The following is an 18,709-nucleotide window of genomic DNA, read 5'->3' as shown; positions in this document are numbered from 1 at the left end:
GGCACCCAGCAGCCATTTAAATTTTAGAAGGAGCTTCAGCCTATAAAAACATTCTATGAATCCTTACGGATTGGTGATTATTTTCCTTCAAACAAAGACGCCTGGTAACTCAAGACTACAGCAGAAATGTGCTTATTTATAATTTTTTTTTTAAATGGTATTGAGGTTATTTTGTTAAGGTTCCTGTCTATATTAAGATCAGGGGAATGTGTCTAGGTTAAAATAATACAAAAGATTTTCTCTCGTTTGTCTAGAGAACAAAACATGCCAAGAACTATTAGAGAAGATCCGTCAAACTATGCTGACATGTTCAGGCATTGAGGTACTTTCAGACTGTATTAAGTCTCTTTTTCCTAAAGAAACATGACATCCTGGTATCTAGGGGAGGGGAAAAAAAAAAAGGCCAGTGAAAAAACCACGTACTCAGTGAATTATTTTGAACTCTGCAAGCATAGTTGCATTTTCTCCTAAATTCTTCCCCAAGATACCTCTATGCTGTATTTCTGCAGTATTTTCAGTGTCACGGACTCAATTTTAGTGCACCACAAGTTGCTTCAGCGTTTGTGGTTTTTGAACATAAGCTGTCTATCTATATTACTGTACCTTACTATGACACAGTATGTTCAAGCCCTTCTGAAGGTAGACCCCCCCTCTTGAAGCAAGCCTTTGGAGTCACAGGATTCAGAAGTAACGACCTTTGACACTTCACAGCTTCTCACTGGAGTATGAAGCAATATTACCAAGCTTGCACAACATATGAACCCCATCTACTTATGATAGTTGCTCATAAATGTCAGTGCCCAACCTGTGTGACGCCTTCTTGCTCATTTTCAATGAGATAGGAAGGCAGGAAGATAGTAAGATTGCATTATTATACCTGATAGAAAGGACTAATTTCTGTAGTAACTGCTAATCTCAACATGAAAAAGCCTTTTTGTCTTCATTAAAATGTTCTTTTTTATGTGTATAGGATGACAACAAAAAGTTACTGTCATGGATCGGTAACTTAAATCTTTCTTCCCAAGGTTCTCTCATACGAGCAATAGCAAAAACCATCAACTTCCTCACTGCGATTACAGATGGCAAGAGAGAGAATGATACCCATTACTCCTTCAGTTTTGGGCTTTTTTAATGACACCATTGCCATTAGCTCTGTCTCTTAGTGCTGCATTTAAGTGGTTCTTTCCTGTGATACAGACACTTAAGCCACTACAAAATATACTGGGCAGATCACTGCAGCTGGATTCAGCAATCAGCTTACAACAGGGACTTTCGGATTCAATCTGGTAATCTCAATGGGAAGGTCTTGCACATCCCTTTGCTAACCCAGTTCTTTTATCAAGGCTTCTACAGATACCAGCTCACAGGTAATCTTCTTTGGAAAAGGAAGGGATCACAGACCACACAACAGCATCTCAGGTCTCCAAACTATGCCTCCGTAAACACAGGTGGACAGGCTTGGTGCCTAAGGGTTTTGGGGTTTTTTGTAGTTACTCTGGGGTTTGTTTTCATTTGGTTTTTTTAACATTAAAAGAAACTTGGGGCAGAAAGATTACTGAAGAAGTCTGGAAGAACAAAATTAGTAATACCTATGCCTAGGCCTGATAGAATTACACTTTAATGACCAGTTTGTGCAGTACCTTTCTCTTTTGGACAAGCAGCCCTGCCTCTTCTCCCCAAACTAATTACATGCAATTTCCAATCTATTTCGGAGACCAAAATTGTCCCAACATCAGTGGATGTGCGAGCAAGAGCAGAGAGGTCTTTGGTGGGCATGGAGCGAGGCTGATCAAGGGTTATCAATGGTAAAAATAGTCAGCAACGAAAAAAAATAAGCAGTTCTTCCAATGGTTGATCTTCAGGAGCGATAAACACCAGAAATCCTGCCCTGCCATGTCTACCTCTTGAGGTATTAGAAGTCAGACATAAGACACCTCTTTTAATTTGGTCCCAGAAATATTTGTTGTCCCAAGCAGTTAGGTAATGCTTCCCTAAATGAGGGAGATACAAAAATACTTTGTATCTGAAATCGCTTACACCCTCATTTTATCCCCACCAACAGCAAGTTTGGGCTGTAGCTCTCTGGACAAAAGCTTAAAACCCAAGACCACAACTAGCCCCAAACAGCTTCTACAGAAGCACTCATGGTGACTTTAAGTAATGCCTTACATCTGCTTGCTTCACCAGCACTGACTCCCAACTAGGTAAAATAACAGGACCCCACTTCACACAATCTGAATTTTTTAAAGGGTGGAGGAGACGAGTACTTAGACTGACTTATTCCACTCTTCAAAGGTGAATGTCATCAGATGGGGGTCGTAACCTTACGGAGCTAAGGGATGTGATTTGCAGGTACCTCATTAACTGTGTGTCACTTAACCATGAAGAACAATGTCTGTTAATCCTATTGACTGGAAATTATTAACGGGAAAAAGAAAGCAGCTTCCACAAATTTAATAAGCGCAACAATGAACCAAATGGAAAAGCATGTGATAGCTCTTCTGAAACCTATTACATGAATAGTTAAAGTAATTATAATGCAGCCATTTCAGAACTATGAGAAGTTTAAGGGACCACAGATTCTTCATGGCTCACACATCAGACAGGCAAGCAGGAAATCAGTTTTTGGCAGGTGTCAAAGAAGAAATGAACTCTGAAAACATTTTCAGCTTCTTAAAAATTAGCACTGTTTGCTATTTAATGCAAATGCAATATTGAAGATGTTTCCTGCTTAGTTAATAAGACTGCCCTTATATTGAAGCACTGGAGGCAGAAAGACCTGATGTTAATTTCAAAACATTCTGCTTGAAAACTATTATTTTTTTAAATGCAGAAGACCAACCAGTCAAGATCTACAGCATCACACCAAACAGCCTTCCATGCGTATCGGAATATGTATTTCTGCTCCTAACACACCAGGCTCATTATTTCCCAGGAGCAATAAGTGGGCATGTAGCTAGTTGCGTGCAGCGAGCGTGCGTGCATGGGGTCCCTTACCTCCTCCTTTTTCACCGGTGTGCTGTGGGCTGCCACAGCCGAGAACTGCTCAAGCGCGTTTTGATGCTCTTCGCTCAGCTGCTGCTGCTGCTGATCCTGTGGCTGGGTCTCCACTGCCCCTTCCTGCGCAGGGCCCTCCTGCTGATCCTGCTCTTTATCCTTGGACTCAGAGTCCGACCCCGATTCTGTAGTCATGGTTGGTTATTCTGTAAAACAAGGCGTGCAGACGTACTGAGTATGATCTTGTAGCTGTGAATTTGTAAGCTAGGCTTACAAAATGGAGAAACATGAGGCGCAAGGTTTTAGTCTTTAGCCTTTAAAACTAAAGTGGCTATTACACTGGCCCAACAAGGGTCCCTAGGAAAGCTTCCCTGGTGCAAAAGAGCAGGTCTAAATGCATCCGTACTCTAAGGAAGAGCATGTTGCCATAAAATCTTATTCTACATTATAATGTACAGACATTATAGAACTTATGTTCAAGTTAAATTCAGACATACAGTTCTACATAGTTCATAATTCATAAAAGGAGAGCAACACTTTGAGAAAAGCTTGTGTGATTGAGGGCCCTATATCCAACACAATTCACTGCAGTTTGGGTTTCTAAACCATGTGGAAACTTTTGAAAACATTACAACTTTTGTTCTTTACATTGAAATCCATGGGGCTTGAACTCCTCAACACCTGCACTCCCTTCTGCAAATGGACTCAAGTACTTTTGATGCTGCCAGGCAACATATACACTAGAAACATCTGAACTGGGCCCACCAGTATCAGTGGAAATGTACAACTGCCCTTAAGCTCAGTTCTGTCCTTCCTGCTTGAATTCAACCCACACTTCTGCTATTTCTTTCTAAGTGCTAGAGCATCCAAAAGAAAATATAAATACTTCCATTAAGTCATTCTAAGTGTTAGATTTAAAAAAAAGTGAATATGACTTTCCTTGAATGTGAAAAGTCTATGTTTTAACTTAACTTTGTCCAGTACTAAATCAAAATGAAAATATTAGCAATAGTCATTCAAAATCTTAACTATTTTGATTAAATAATTTTGTTACAAGTATGTGGTTGGCACCCAATTCTCAAACTACATACAAGTAAAACCCAGCTTTAAAAAAATACTGTGATTTTGTATCAAAACAAGGATTTGAAAAGCAGACTCTGTGCCAGTTCAGCAGAGTGTGCTCTCATGTTTGTTACTCATAGATTCTTAGTCTTTGTGATCTTATTCTTGAGCATTTTGCTTTTAAGCAACTCAAACCAGTCTGCTGCAATCTATTTCTGTTCATCATCAGGCCATGATTTCTTTAACCTGGTAACCATAGCTACTATGAAATTACGAGCAGTTCCACAGAGTATACATCTGCTAATTCATCTGCTAGGAAGTCACTATCAACTCAACATACACTACAATGTTTACTAGTAGAAGCAGGTTTATTAATGATCACAAAGAAAGTACAGGGCTTTTTTTTTTTTTACTGAAATGTTTAATAAGCTACATTGCTTGACAGAAAATGTTTTAAATGAGGCCAATTACTATTTTCAAACTCATTTATGTATTCTGCACTTTTAAGGCTAAGTTCTCCAGTGAATACACGTCTCCGTACAGCAAGCAAGTGCACAGCATTCAGCCTGTGCTCAGTTTTTGCACTGTGTGTGAGGCTGGGGGCGCACATTCCCACCTCCTGCACGCCAAAACAGCACAAGCACAAGAGAGAAGCAGAACTAGAAAGTCTATATGGCATATTTATGCTTCAGGCCATGTTTTCAAAGTACTAACGTGTGACATGCTTGTTTAGGAAAACATCATAAATTTCGACACTCAAACTGTCACAGTTATATCAAAAATACCTTTTAAAATGCATTGTTTAAGAAATTGTCTTTAGCATCTACAAAAAGCACTAATTAACTCATGTCTTTTAAAATGTGACAGTCGGAAAGGCATTCATCTTATCAAACTTCAGATGTCCACATCTGAGATGGTCACTTTAAACGTGGAGGAGAAAACCAGATGTTTCAGATAGCGATTCATCTGACCGATTATAGATGCCTGCTTTAAGCTGAGATAAATCACATACTAGCAGGACGTCGTCCGACTCACTACAAAGGAAGCCTAAACAAGTTCCTCTGATATAGATCAAACCAACCCATATGCCATTTTCAATTCTATTAACTCTTTTTTGTACACTTTAAAAATTAAATTGCAGAACAATGTTAATCTCTCAGAGTTTTGTTTTGCCCATCTGTCAGATCAACATGGAATAAACTGTTTTTCATCTGATGCTATTATGGTTGCCTTGCTTTAAAAGCACCCAGGCCTCCACAAACTTCACAAGTTTTCCCCCCACTTTCAAACCATGTTTTGCACAAGTGTATGAAGATATGAAATGCAAATTAATCAAATAATTAACTCAATAAAATTAAACTATGTATTTGATTTTCTTTTCCAGAAACTATGAATTAGGATGTAGAAAAAACTTACAGCTACAAAAATCATTGATCAAAGAACACCAAACAGCAGAGATGACCAATACGAAGTGTAATGTACGTAAGCTGTAGTACAAAGTCTTTTTTGCCCCTCTTGATATGAGTTAGAGCAGTGTAAAATGGAAAGAAACTATCATACATGCTGTTTGGAAACAGTCACCCCAAGTATCTTGAGGCATTGATCTATGTAAGATCAGACTGCCAGTCGATATGAATCAAAAGTCTGTCTTCCTTCAGCTGCCATGACTGCGTCTCTGGAAGCTCATTTTTGCACCCTATATAGCTTCTTTCCTAATGAACATTCATATCCTGGCTGTTCGTGAGCATAGAAACACAGGCGTTTAAATTAGCCCCATAAACACAACTTCATGTAGCATGAGATGAAAACAAGTTTTACTTTTCTTGCCAGTTATAATTTTGCATGTCAAGGAACAATAAACATAGTTCTTAGCTTCTCCTGGGACATTCTCACATCAAGCAGAGCCTTACAATACTGTGAGTTACTCTCTGGGACTGTTTTTCTCTCCAGTTACACGACTCCTCGCTTGTTCTAAGAGTGCTTTGTTAGAAAACTTTTTGTGCGTTATCAAATCTTTTAGCATAAGTGATTCCCTGGATACAATATTCCTGTCATTAGTCAGACAGCAGATGCATTTAATTAACCCAAGGTTACCCATTTCCAAATGTCTTCTTTATTTCCCTACACATACTAATACGTTTAATAACAAATACTGAGAACAAAATACTATTGATTTCACGCTGTTATCTTGCAGATGTAAATAGAAGCAAAGCAAACACTTTTTGAATCCAATTTCTTATAAACTTCTCAGATGATTGTACTGTTAAAGATTTACCTCATTACATCTAGTACAGGTTGAAAATACCTAAATCACAAGACAGAAAACAACATTTCTCTCACTGCAAACCACCAGGTTGTTCTGCCTTCCTCAGCAAACAGCTACATATCCAAATGAACTTTGAAAGCATTTCATTTTTTATAAATGGCACAACAATCCTCATAGAAAGAGGTTAGTTTCACTTATTGGAAGAAGTAAGTCTTAAGAAATTTAACAACATAAATATTACTCTACCTTTGTTTGTACGCAGCAAACCTGACAGAATAGTTAGTAGTGTCTACACATTTGTCAAACACATGTAATTGGCTGAGAATTTCTCATTCTTATTTTATTAGTTTATTTACTATACCTGGCTATGTACCAAAATCATGACTTCTAATGTGAATTTCAGTACAGGAAGAAAGAAATCACTGAAGTTCCTTAAACTTTTTCTGTTGCCAGCACAACCCCCATATCAAATTCCCCTTTCCAGCAAACAAAAAACAAACTAATGAAAAGAAACTAAGAGCACTACCTTATACAAATGAGGTAATACTATGCAATCCAGATGTGCTCTTGGATAGCTAAGTTTTGGCTTACAACCCAATATTCAAAGATTCCAAAAGATTAGCTGAGTCCAAACTTAACACAGATGCTGCTAATACTGGATATTCTAAGGCTAAAGTAAATTTGGCTACAGAATTCCATCAGAACAAAAATTGAGTCTTCTGATTAAAGGGAAAAAAAAACCCAACCAAGAACTAGCTTATTTTAATCCACTACTTAAAAATCAAGTTAAAAATGTATGTACTTTCAGCATTGTAAAGGTTTAAAATGTGTTTGAGAGCGCTGAGAAGAACAATTAAGGGAAGATAAAAATTAATATACTATCAAGGTATTAAAACACAACTTCAAAAAAACTACATGATGTTTTAAAATAATTATTAGATCAAATCACAGAAAATAAATCTTTCCATACACTTACACCATACAAAGCAAAGTCATTACATATGGATTGCAAAACCTGCAAACCACTTGCACAAAGAGTCCACATTCTAAAACCTTCCAACAGACCTAGTCCTTGTTACCTACAGCTACTGGCATATCGCAGCTTGGGAGATTACCATTTCTATTGCCAATTACCTGCTATGGACTTAAAGCACGTAATTTCTTTTTCTCCATATGAGAACCAAAATCATGTTGTCCTCTATTAATAATTGTCTGAGCAGGCAAAGCCCAGGCTATGTCACCTGGTCCCCTCCAGCAAGTGACAGTCACAATCGACTGTAAATATTCATATATTCAACAAGTTATTTGACTCCTTGCCTCCCATTCTCAGAGCACAGACCTTCTGGGTTGCATCTTCTGAGCAACAAAATTCACAGCTAATTGACAGCAGAGTCCACAGTTTAATTAACACAGCAGTCATCGATAAACCTTTATTTATATATAAATACATGCTAGTAAAAATACCTGCTATATTAAGTAAATGGAAGTCACATTACAGAAGAAATTGCAAATTAAGTCCGAATAAATTGTGATGTAATGACAAAACAAAATTGAACCAAGTAATTAAATGAACTATACATAGCCACTATTTCCTGTAACACAGAGATTAATGGTTTACATTTAACTGCTTCTTTGATCTAATTAATTCTCTTTGTGGAGAGTTCTCCTTTAATTACAATAATTTCTTAAGATTGTCACAAATCATTGCAAAGGTCCACATTTGGAAGTTATGTAACAAAATAATGATTCCATACTTCAAAAATAATGTTCCGCCTAATGAGAGACATATTTATCCAATAATGATGAGATGCTGATGAGAAGAGCATATGGAGAACAATATTGCCGCTATGAGCAGTAACAGAAATGTCAAAGTATGTTTCAAGAAAAGAAAACACGCCAGAATGCCGACTTCTAAGCTTGAAATATAAACTGTTTTCATCAAACTGTTTCAAGTCTCAGCTTACTTCATTCCAGTTGGGTTCCTTATTAGGAAAACAACCATTTTTTGTTGATCCCCTTTAGCTTGGGTGAGTTCTGCCCTCACGCGCAGGAGGCACCTAAGCCACAAAAGCCTGGCGCAGGGTCCCCGGGAGAGGCACTTCGCCAGCAGTTAAGACCACCTCTTTCTTTACCCATCGCCACCCTCCGGTGCCGGCAGGAGCCAGAGGCATTAGAGAGGAGGCATCTCCCTGGTGTTACAGCTTCCCCGCTGAACACCGACAAGCCAAAGTGACTGCAGCAATGTGGCCTGAATGGACACGGGTGGGAAACAACCCCCAAAAGGGCAACTGGATGCCCCCTCCCAACTGCACGCTGCTGTCACCTCTCTCGTGCCAGCACCAATGTAGTTTTGGGGGGCCGGGAGGCTCAGCTGGGAGGGCTGAACCTCCCCATCACAGGGAGGGGGAAGCAGCATCCCTCCTTCAGGCATCGGTGGGCACCCCGTCTGTCTAACACGGCTGTGAGGTGCCAGCCCAGCAAGTGCAGCCTTTGTACTGTAACTCACAAACACACTGGCTGTACTGCGAGTTTCACATTGCACCTTAAACATATACATGTAACAAACAAAAACACCTTCGAGTCAGCACATGGAAAAAAACACAAAAAGAGAGTAAAAAACAATAGTAACAAGAGAGACAAGAGGAAAACCAATGGAGAAAGGTGCTAAGGATCAGGATGGGCTACAGTTGTGCCGGCACAGCATGCTCTGGGTTAGCAGCCTTAACAGGTCTGGTGGCACAAGCCATGGGCCCAGGCATGGGTGCAGGAGAGAGACTTCAGGGAGGTGTTCATAAGCAATAATAAAAAAAAGGCTGGTTGGAGGTGTTGCAACACATAGCATGAGTTAAAATGCTTGTCTGGCCTTCTAGGAAGGTGTATGATACAAATTTCTTTAAAGTTTCTTGATTAAGATAAAAGGAGGAAAAACAGAGGCAACATCTGAGGAAGGAGTCATGTAATCCGGAGGAGACACCTTAAAACCAAGAGACACACCCTTCAGAGGGGACAAAAAGGCAATGGCAGACTTGAATTAGGACCCAAAACTCCCCCCCCCAGGCACGCCTGCACCTCTCATGCACCACCACTGAAAGAAAACGCAGCCAAGTGTTTCTGGAGAGATTATCCTCCGCCTAGCAAGGGTGGGATTGTACACCAAAGCAGAACCAGGGACACATGACTCCGGGATGAACATAAAAGACCAACATCAACATAAAAGCAGAAATGAAGACTAGGATGCAAAGTGACTTACAAGCAGCAAGAGATGTGGCAAACGATAGGAAGAGAGTCTATAAATACATTAGAAGGAAAACCTGGCCTGTTACTGAACAGAGGAAAGGCTGAATTATTCAGTGCCTCATTTCACAGCAGCTAGCTGGTTCCAGATACTCAGGGCATCTTTCACCTGACGCGCAGGATGTGCAAGCGCAGGGTGCATGGAGTAAGGGAAGAACAGAGCAAACATATCAGTAAGCCAGGCGGTTTCAAGTCAGCAGGAACCACTGGAAATGTCCCCACAGTGCTTGGGGAACTACCAGCAATCATCTCTAAACCATTAACCACCGCCTTGCACGTGCCAGCGAAGCCAGGTGAGGTCTAAAAGAAATTAAAAGACCCAACACAGGACCCAATCTTACAAAGGAAAGTGGGGATGGAAAAGCCAGAAATTACAGTGTACTTTTAATACCAGAGAAGTTACTGGAGCACACTGCTGAAGGAATTCTAATCCTGTAAAAATAATGAGATTAGGGAAAAAAAAACCAAACACACAAACAAAAAAACCCAAACAGTCAACATGAATGTATCAAAAAGTCATGTCAAACTAGTGTAATGTCTCTCTCACTCTCTCTGACAGGACATCTGTCCCAGCTGATAAAAAGAAAGTGGTATAGACAACAGAGCCTATCTTTAGAAAGGCTTTTAAAACAGCCTCACATGACTTTTTCATGAGTGAACCACAGAAATAGTTTAAATGATTAAAGGGGGGGGGGGGGGAAGGTGTACAAGTGATTAAAAAACCCAAACCCTAGCCTACGAACAGTTATCAGTAGCACGATGACAAGCTGTGAGAATTTATCGATTTGAGGAATCACAGCCCTTTGAGCATCAGTGAAGGAAGGGAGAGTGTCTGACCGTGCTCAGCATCACACCTGGGAGACTGGGGCACACTGCTGGCATCCTCACCAGACTTAAAGAAGAGAAAAGCAGTTTGACAGAAAACTATATACACACTGAATCTGACTACGTTCCTGTAACAGCAACAAATGTGGGGACCTCAGAAGTGAAAAGTGATGGGGAAGTTATGGGTTAGGCAGCAGGAATGAAGGAGCATGAGGGTCTGAAGTCATGCGTTAAGCAAGACAAATTCCAGTCTGAGACATGATGCTGGAGCTGTTCTGCCTTCTGCAGCACCAGGGATAAGTATACAGCATATTGTATTTCAGTATGGGATTCATATTTTTTGAAAAATATGCATTAAGAGGCGTCAAGAAGAGAGTAGGAAGAACAAGAATAGGTTTAGAAAACATGACCAGTGGAAAAAGGTTTAAGGAGGTGACTTTTTTAACCCTGGGAAAGGGAACAGAGAAAGTGGAGCTGATAAGAGCCTCGCAATACATACAAGCTTCTTGGAGACAGAAAGTAATCAAGCATTTGCTAACAGTGGAGAACTTGATTGGCATCAAGTGGGATTTAGAGTAGACAGTATATCAACTATAACGACAGTCAAGAAGAGGTTATCTATAGCTGTGTGGAGTCGTAACTGGAGACTTCTGCACAGATAAACAGCAGTAGCAAAATACTCTGTTTGCAACTTTATAAAGCATAAACAATTGTATTTTTGAGTTTGATGATGCCACTCCTTCCACTTGGGTTGGCAACTCTGAATTCATAAAATGCATATATTTGCTTCTGCTTCAGAGCATCTGGATGCACAGGATAACATTTTTACTTCCTGTTTACCTTTCATTTCTATGATTCAGTGAAATTACCCGGGTCTGTTTTGCTCTCTTGATGGGTGGCTTCCCACAGCAATAAAACCCAGAATCACTGCAACTTCTGTTGCCCCTCCTGCACACAAGGTTTATGAAGAGTATGACTGACCAGGCTCCCTGAAGATGCCAGATCACCTTTTAGAGGTCATATCACCTAGAGCACCCCAAGGCTACCCTAATTTCTGAACAGGACAAGAAAAATCAGGCCACCATAACCTGTTTTGGCTGGGTTTTGCCTGCACTGCTGATCCAAGCAGTTTTCCCCATAGGCAGACAATGGATTTACTGGAGGAAGAAGGGAACTGCATTCTCCCACCAAACTCTCTGTACAGGTCTCCAGGCACAGGGTGCAGTTCCTGCTGCACCCTTCCCTGCACGCAGAGGGGGACTGGCTCTGCCCCTCTCATCCCCCAATGCCAGGATTCATCCACGAGCTCCAAAAGCAGGATCGTGGCCACTGCCCACCGCTCACGCTGCGGCTCCTGCCGACAGCTCCCACTTGGAAGAGACCACACACACAAGCTGGCAAACACACACCTTCCTGGGAGTGCTGGGTATTAACTATAGAAGTGCACAGCAATTAAACCCAAGCCTGATGGCTATTTCATTCATTAAAAAACAACATCAAAAAAAAAACCAAACCAAAACCCACCACCAACACCAAACTCACCACCAACACCACAAAAAAAACCTGTCTGAAAAGGTAAAAGGAGGACTTGCAAGAAACACAAGAAACTGCTGCTTTTAACAGACTTCCGCAAAGCATCCATTCACTGAAAAGCTTTACCCTGCACAAACTGTGATTGCAGGAAGGTAAGGGGGAGCATAATACACAAATAACTCAATAAATAAGTATGCTGATAAACAGGGAATTACAGGGGGGAGGCAGAGGAGAATTACAGAGGAGGAGGAGGAGGAGAAGGAAAGGAAGGAACCAGTAATGGGGACAACAGCAGCATCCCACAGATGCTGTCATGAAAGAATTGCATAGAAACACCCCCAACTTCACCCTTTCCTCATTTCAGTTAAAGAAAAAAATCTAGGCAAAAGAAAACACAGCAAAACTACTTGTAGTGCTGTGATTACAACTGATTGATAAATACTTCATTCAGCAACTAAAAAGGCAAGAAAGAGCCCTCAATGGCACATCCTGATTTTCTGCAGACAAATGACTTTGATTACTTGGGTTACATTTACATGATGTTTTGACCTTTCTGAATCGCTCTGGAGCCAAATGTTCACCTGGGGCCCCCTGTGCATCATGCACTATTTAAAAGTTGTATTTAATGCTACAGAGACTGAGTGTGCTTCAGGCATCAGATCGTTAAAGTTCATATTCTCTTCTATTGAGCAGAAAATAGAATCAATTCAAAATTTAAAAAAAGTTGCATGAGTTGCTGACACATGGCAGGTGTGCTACATTATCACACTACCCTCAGGCCAAAATACTGTAACACCTGTGAACAATATTTTCTGTTTCATACACTACCTAAACAGACTGTGCTCCAGTGCTCCCAAGCTGGTGACCTGCCTAACCTCACAGAAACAAGGGAATCAGACAGGCAAGGTATAGATCATAGCATCAAGCCCATCTCCTCCAAGGGCTTCCTGCTCCCTCCCACCAGACATTTATCTTTCCAGCTCAGGTGATATAAAAGCCTACAAAGTAAAACAGAAAAAGATAAACTATGAATATCAACATGGCTTTTCTGATTTCCTGGACATCTTACAAACTACAAATTAGCACATAAACCAGTTGGGCTTTGCTTTATTTTACTCAGTGGTACTTGACAAAGTCACAAAGGACTGCTCACTGATGAAATAAACCCACCCCAGCCTATTACTTGCAAAAGAAATGTAATATTACAATTTTTTTTTTCACTTTTACTGTGAACAGATACTTCCCCCCCATTTTTACGGTTTTGGGGCAATTCTTTTTTACATTTTTGTAGCCTTTTCTCCAATCCAGTGTGGTTCAGAGAGGGAAAAAGGGAAGCATTTGGGGCAGAGAAGGGGGACTGACGTTTTGCAGTCAGATGGCTAATGCCTCTTCCAGCCAACCACTGCTGTTTCCATCCTCCACTGCTGCTCTGTCCCAGCAAGACATACATTAGCACTATGGCTGAGAACTCTGCTCTCAGCTCCCAGCTCTGGCATGGGCCCACACATACTGCTGCCCTGAAGCATGCTCAGCTTCAGCAGGCCACAGTGTTTTCCATAAACCTGCCCAGAACTGAGCCTTTTAAAAAAATTTTCTAAGGGGGTCATCCATCAGTTCTTGGAAGGCAGCCATCCGACACTGGTCATACAAGACAGGGCATTTGAGCAATGGCTTCCCACCACGGCATGCCAGACCTGTGCCCGCTCTCCATCACCGGGGAGCTGCAGGTTTTCTTGAACACTGGATTAAAATAATTGGGAAAACTTCAAACTCAGGCAGACACGAAAGGAAGGAAGAAGTCACAGGCAGCAAAAAAACCAGAGGAACCACTCCTGAATCAATACTGGGTCCTAGTTAAGTAAAGGCGGCTCTGTGTGAGGACAGTGACCGTGCTGAGGCCTGGGGCTAAAAGTGCTCCTACTTCATCTTCCTCTCCCCCCCCCCAAATATCAGACTAATTTCACATCCTGTTTTTCAACTTTTGAAGGCATTAAATAGGTCTGATGCAGTAAGGCTACATGATGAGGCATCACAGCGTGTTTAGTTCTAATAGCTTTTGTTTTTCTGAAATGGATTATTCACTTGGTATTTCGATTTTAATCTCCTGGGCATTCACGTCAGTTTTGAATGTAAAACACACCCTGCAATATCAAGTAATAGACTTTCCAGTTTAGAGCACCGCATGAGGAAACCATCGGCTCCTCAAACAAATTAAAATCTTGCGAGTCTAAACAACCAAAGCCGTGGCATCAGACAGCCAGCTTTTTATACTTAACCTCTTCTGGGATCCCCACACTCCCCAGCGCTTTAATTACCTGCTACAGATTACAAAAATACCGTTCATTTGGCACCAGCAGCTAGCCCAAGACACCCCTGCTCCGGGTTATACTGTCACTCCAAAACCATCCTCCCGGCCCTACGCAGACAACAGCGTGCCAGACCATCAACCGGGAGAAACTGCCAGCGCTGAAAATGCAGTTCAACACATCCCCTCCAAAACTCAAGTGCACACACTAGCAGTCGGCCCTGACGCCTCAAAGCCACCAGCTGTTAAATAATGTGCTGGATGCAAACCAAGACCTACAGACGGTGTGGGAGCAGGGACTTCTAGGAACAAACTGGTTGTAGTGGAAACGCATGGACAACAAGAACACTTACAGCGTCTGCAAGAGTAGAGCGATTTCACTTAAAATCACCGAGTAAGCAGGACTCTCTCCCAGCTTCAGTTACACTTTGGTTACATGTTTTAGGACCATTTTTTGCTGTGTGTTTTCAAAGCACAGGAAGCTTGTGCACATGTTGTCCCAATGCACAGTAATTAAGTCTGGAGGGTCCTTTGCATGGTGAACCCTACAAGGAATGAAGAGCAAGCTTTCCGTACCTTCATGTAACATCCCAATGAAGCCAAAACCTTTCACCATCTGTGCAACTACTCAAACTATGAGGATTTGAAGACCAGCACACAATACACCCTGACAAAGAAAAGAGCTAACTTTAATGAGGGTTTAACTGTTTTCACCTATCAAATCCTGAAATGCTATACATACAGCTATATAGTAATTATATTATATACTTCTGACCCAGTATTATATTGGATTATGCTGTCTCTGCAGATGGATGTCACTGTGTTTGGCAACTCCTCCTCAACATGTATGACTATCTTTGACTTAAGACACATAGAAGTGACAGCAGCTCAGAGAGGGCAGAAGGGGTTGGGGCAATGGGGACAGCCAGGTCGCTTAAAGTGCCCCTGCAAGATAGTGGTCAGAAAAAAATGGGGGAAGAAGGGAGGAGGCTAAAAAAAGTAGAAAGTGGGAGTGATACAGCTTAATCACAAAAATGAGAGTGAGAGGGAATGGACACACCCTTGCAGCAGAAAAAATAAGAAAAGCTCTTTGCAGCTTTTAAATCATTGGCGATTCAAAAAAGAAAGTAAGTCACGTAAATCATTCTAGGTTACTCAACAGGAGTTGAGCATTTTAAAAAAATAAAAATCTATTCTGTATCGAGTTGATAATTTGAAAGCAGAAGTGACAGTAATAAGCTAGATGCTGCTAACTCGGGAATGAATGAATGAATTTACAACTTAAATTATTTCCTTCCCCGTGTACTTTTTCTTATATATAGCTCTGGCAGATGTTTGATGGTGTGTTTTTAAGGCTACAAACCACTAATTTGGTAGCTCCTAAATAATCCAAATGTTCTACCTTAATTTAGGGGAGTATCCTACAATTAAGAAATAAAGTTAAATGCTTCGATACCAGACCCTGTTCAGTGCATCGAGTTTCAAACTAGTCTCATGTGCTAACCAGGAAAGTGCCCAAATAAGTGGAACAGGTCCATAAACAGCGGCTTCTCCCATTCTTCCTCCTGACATTGTACATGTGACAAAGGACCACTGTGCGTTTCATCTACTGATTATTTTATGCCACTCCTTTTCTTTCAGTATCCTTCGGATCACAGCATGTAAAATTCAACTTATTTATATTCTATGCTATATGGTAGTGTGGGGGGAAAAAAGGTAACTGTCTCACTCCTTACCAGAAAGATTTGTCCAAGAAGGCATTTATAATTTCAAAGTTTAACTTACCAAACAATTTCGGTATCTTAGTGCACAATTCAGCCTTCTCAGGAGCTAATAAATATGCAGAAAATTACTCCCTACTTCATCATAAGTTGTGGTTCCACACCCCAAAACTTCTTCTAGTAGCTATGGCTGATGCTAGATAAATGACAGAGTTGCATTTCCTCTCTTCTGTTCACTCTGCAGTCTGTTTTCTGCGGGGACAGAAATCTCCATGCCAATATTCACATGGCCATTACATCTGAACTAAAAAATGAATGAAGTAATCCACCCCCTCCCTGGATGTCATGAATGCCCTGGGGAAGCAGTACCCTGCAGCTGGGGTCCAACCCACTCTACTCTCCATTGCCGTCGCTTTATGCATGCATTTCACCACAGCTGGGGCCACAGAAACCTTACCCTTAAGAAATCATTTTTTAAAAGGTTTGCAAAGAAGCAAGAAACCAACTAATCCTTCCTCCAGCTCCAGAACAGCATTAATTATCCCTACAGCAGCAGCCACCAAACTTTTTTTTGAGAGATACAGCCATGCAAGTATGCCAAAAGCACCACCAACAAAACAAACACGTTGGATATGTGCCGGATCTTAATTAGGGGGCTCATGGTTTCCAAAGTGTCTTGCATACTCACATCAGTGCTTCATGGTACCCTTCCCAGCCCTCCTTGTCTAAACTCTACCTAGTATATACTTATGTCACCTGCTACTAAAATCGCACAATGCTTAAGTTTCCATGTTCTCCACAGGCCATTTATTCCGTTGATTCCCTAGCCTCACTGTTTAGGAAAATTTTCCCAAATGTCTAACCTAATTCTTCCTACTTGAAATGTAGGCACACTCCTCCTCACCCTGACGACAGCAGATGCGTAACATGGCTCTGTAGCTTGTAGATGACTGCCGTTCACCCCTCAGACCACTCTCTCCTCTGCCTCTTCTGTCAAGTCCTATTTTTAGTCCCCTCTCAGGCTCTTTTCTCTCTCTTCTGTTCTCTTTCCCATCAGTCCACCTTCTTCCTGAGCAACAGCATCCAAACCCTACTTTCAGCTGAAGATCAACTGTACTTACTGGTGCTGAATAGATTGCAAGGATGGCTTTATGTCTGAAAACAATACTCCCCTTTATACCTCCTGGTAGTAAAGAGTTCAATATTTTCACCATATTATGACACTTATCAACTTAGTTTTAACCTTTGAACCATTCATAATCCCACACTCTTTTCTCCAAAGTAAAGATCTCCGATGTGGAAGAAAACTATCTTAACTACATTATATTCAATAAAAAGGGGAAAAAAACCCATTTACTAAGTAAATATTATTTGATTTTTTTTTCATTTTATATTGAAAAAGTTCCTTCTCTTGTGCTGAGTATCATTCAAGCAAGTAAAGTATTTATTAACATACGAGATCTAGTTTCAGTGACAGAGTGCACATGATTTATATTACAACAACTGTGGCTCCCTGCATCCCAAGTACATTCAAGCCATGATACTCTCTTATTTATTAAAATAATAGGGAGTACCAATTGGAAACATTTTTAGTTTCACTTACAGCTTCCATCCACTGCTGAAATACCCACTCCAGAAACAGTCACCTCAGACCCCAGCTGGTGTTAGGGGCATTAGCAATTTGGCTGGGCTGACCCCTCAGCACGTTTTCTGTAGCGGTTTCACAGGAACTGAGAACATGTTCCAAAAAAATGCAAGAACTTGACATATTCGTCCACTTTCAAGAGCCTCAGGACCATTCAGGTGACCTGAGTGGCACTGCTGGCAGTGTCGTAACTTATTAATAAATTGGGAGCAAGCTCACATCTGCCAGGAAAGGAAAGCCTAGTCTACCCCATTTTATGGTCTCTAGCCGAGTCAAGCACATTAAAATATGTATTACTTCTGTCTACCTGTCACTTCTTGTAATATGCTTAGGTGAACCCATGGCTGCAAGCCAGAACCCAAACTGCTTCAACACAAGCAGTGATTTTGGGGAAAAGTTATTTGCAACAAAAGTGTCAGGTCCCTTTTGGTATGCTGGCAAACGTTTGCCTCAACCCTTACTGAAACAAAAGTTAAATGGTGAGGAAAGACTGCAATTTCAGGTTAATCTGGGCATCTTAATACACTCATGAAATGAACTACATGCTATGCCTCACCAATGAAAAATGGAAAATCAGACTGATTGAGGCTGATTCTTTTAACCTGTATTTTAAGAGCAGTTTTGATATTGGTTTCTTAGGAGGGAACAAAACTCGGCCTACATTACACCACTAAGGAGAACCATCTACTCTTCCTATCCCTGGTATCGACAGTAAACGTGCCACGGGGACACGATGCCACGGAAATGGCTGACAGGCCGATATAAGATACCATTTCATTCAAAGCAGTTGCTACACAATGGCTGGCATTCAGATGACTGAAAACTTGCAGAGAAGCTAGTTCAAGCTGGCTTAAGTAGATGCAAGTGTGGACTTGGATATTTAAGAGTTCTTAAGAAGAAAAGCAGCTTGCAATATTTCAGGGTGGGGTTCTGAAACTTTTTTTTTTTGTCTAAGCCATTAGTACTAACTAAGACCAGAAACATGGCAGGGTTCTTTGTGCCCAGAACTGCATCTAAGCCTCAGAATTACAGCTGTAGTTAACGGGTTTTCCAAGCTGGGG

General features: G+C 41.0%; 1 protein-coding gene across 32 annotated transcripts in view; it reads right to left on the bottom strand.

The window, feature by feature from the left end:
• EPB41L3 (erythrocyte membrane protein band 4.1 like 3) overlaps positions 1 to 18,709 on the bottom strand; it is a 143,244-nt gene that overhangs the window by 62,853 nt on the left and 61,682 nt on the right. For 30 of the 32 annotated variants that reach the window (XM_069779049.1, XM_069779045.1, XM_069779047.1 and 27 more), the window contains exon 2: positions 2,998 to 3,203. In XM_069779049.1, coding sequence (XP_069635150.1) covers positions 2,998 to 3,192 — 195 coding nt within the window. In that variant the 5' untranslated portion in view covers positions 3,193 to 3,203. The remainder of the gene's footprint in view (positions 1 to 2,997; positions 3,204 to 18,709) is intronic. The other 2 variants (XM_069779054.1, XM_069779055.1) reach the window with 1 other exon arrangement.

Source organism: Haliaeetus albicilla, chromosome 3 (assembly GCF_947461875.1).
Source record: "Haliaeetus albicilla chromosome 3, bHalAlb1.1, whole genome shotgun sequence".
Classification (NCBI taxonomy): Eukaryota; Metazoa; Chordata; class Aves; order Accipitriformes; family Accipitridae; genus Haliaeetus; species Haliaeetus albicilla.
This window is presented reverse-complemented; position numbering and strand designations above follow the sequence as displayed.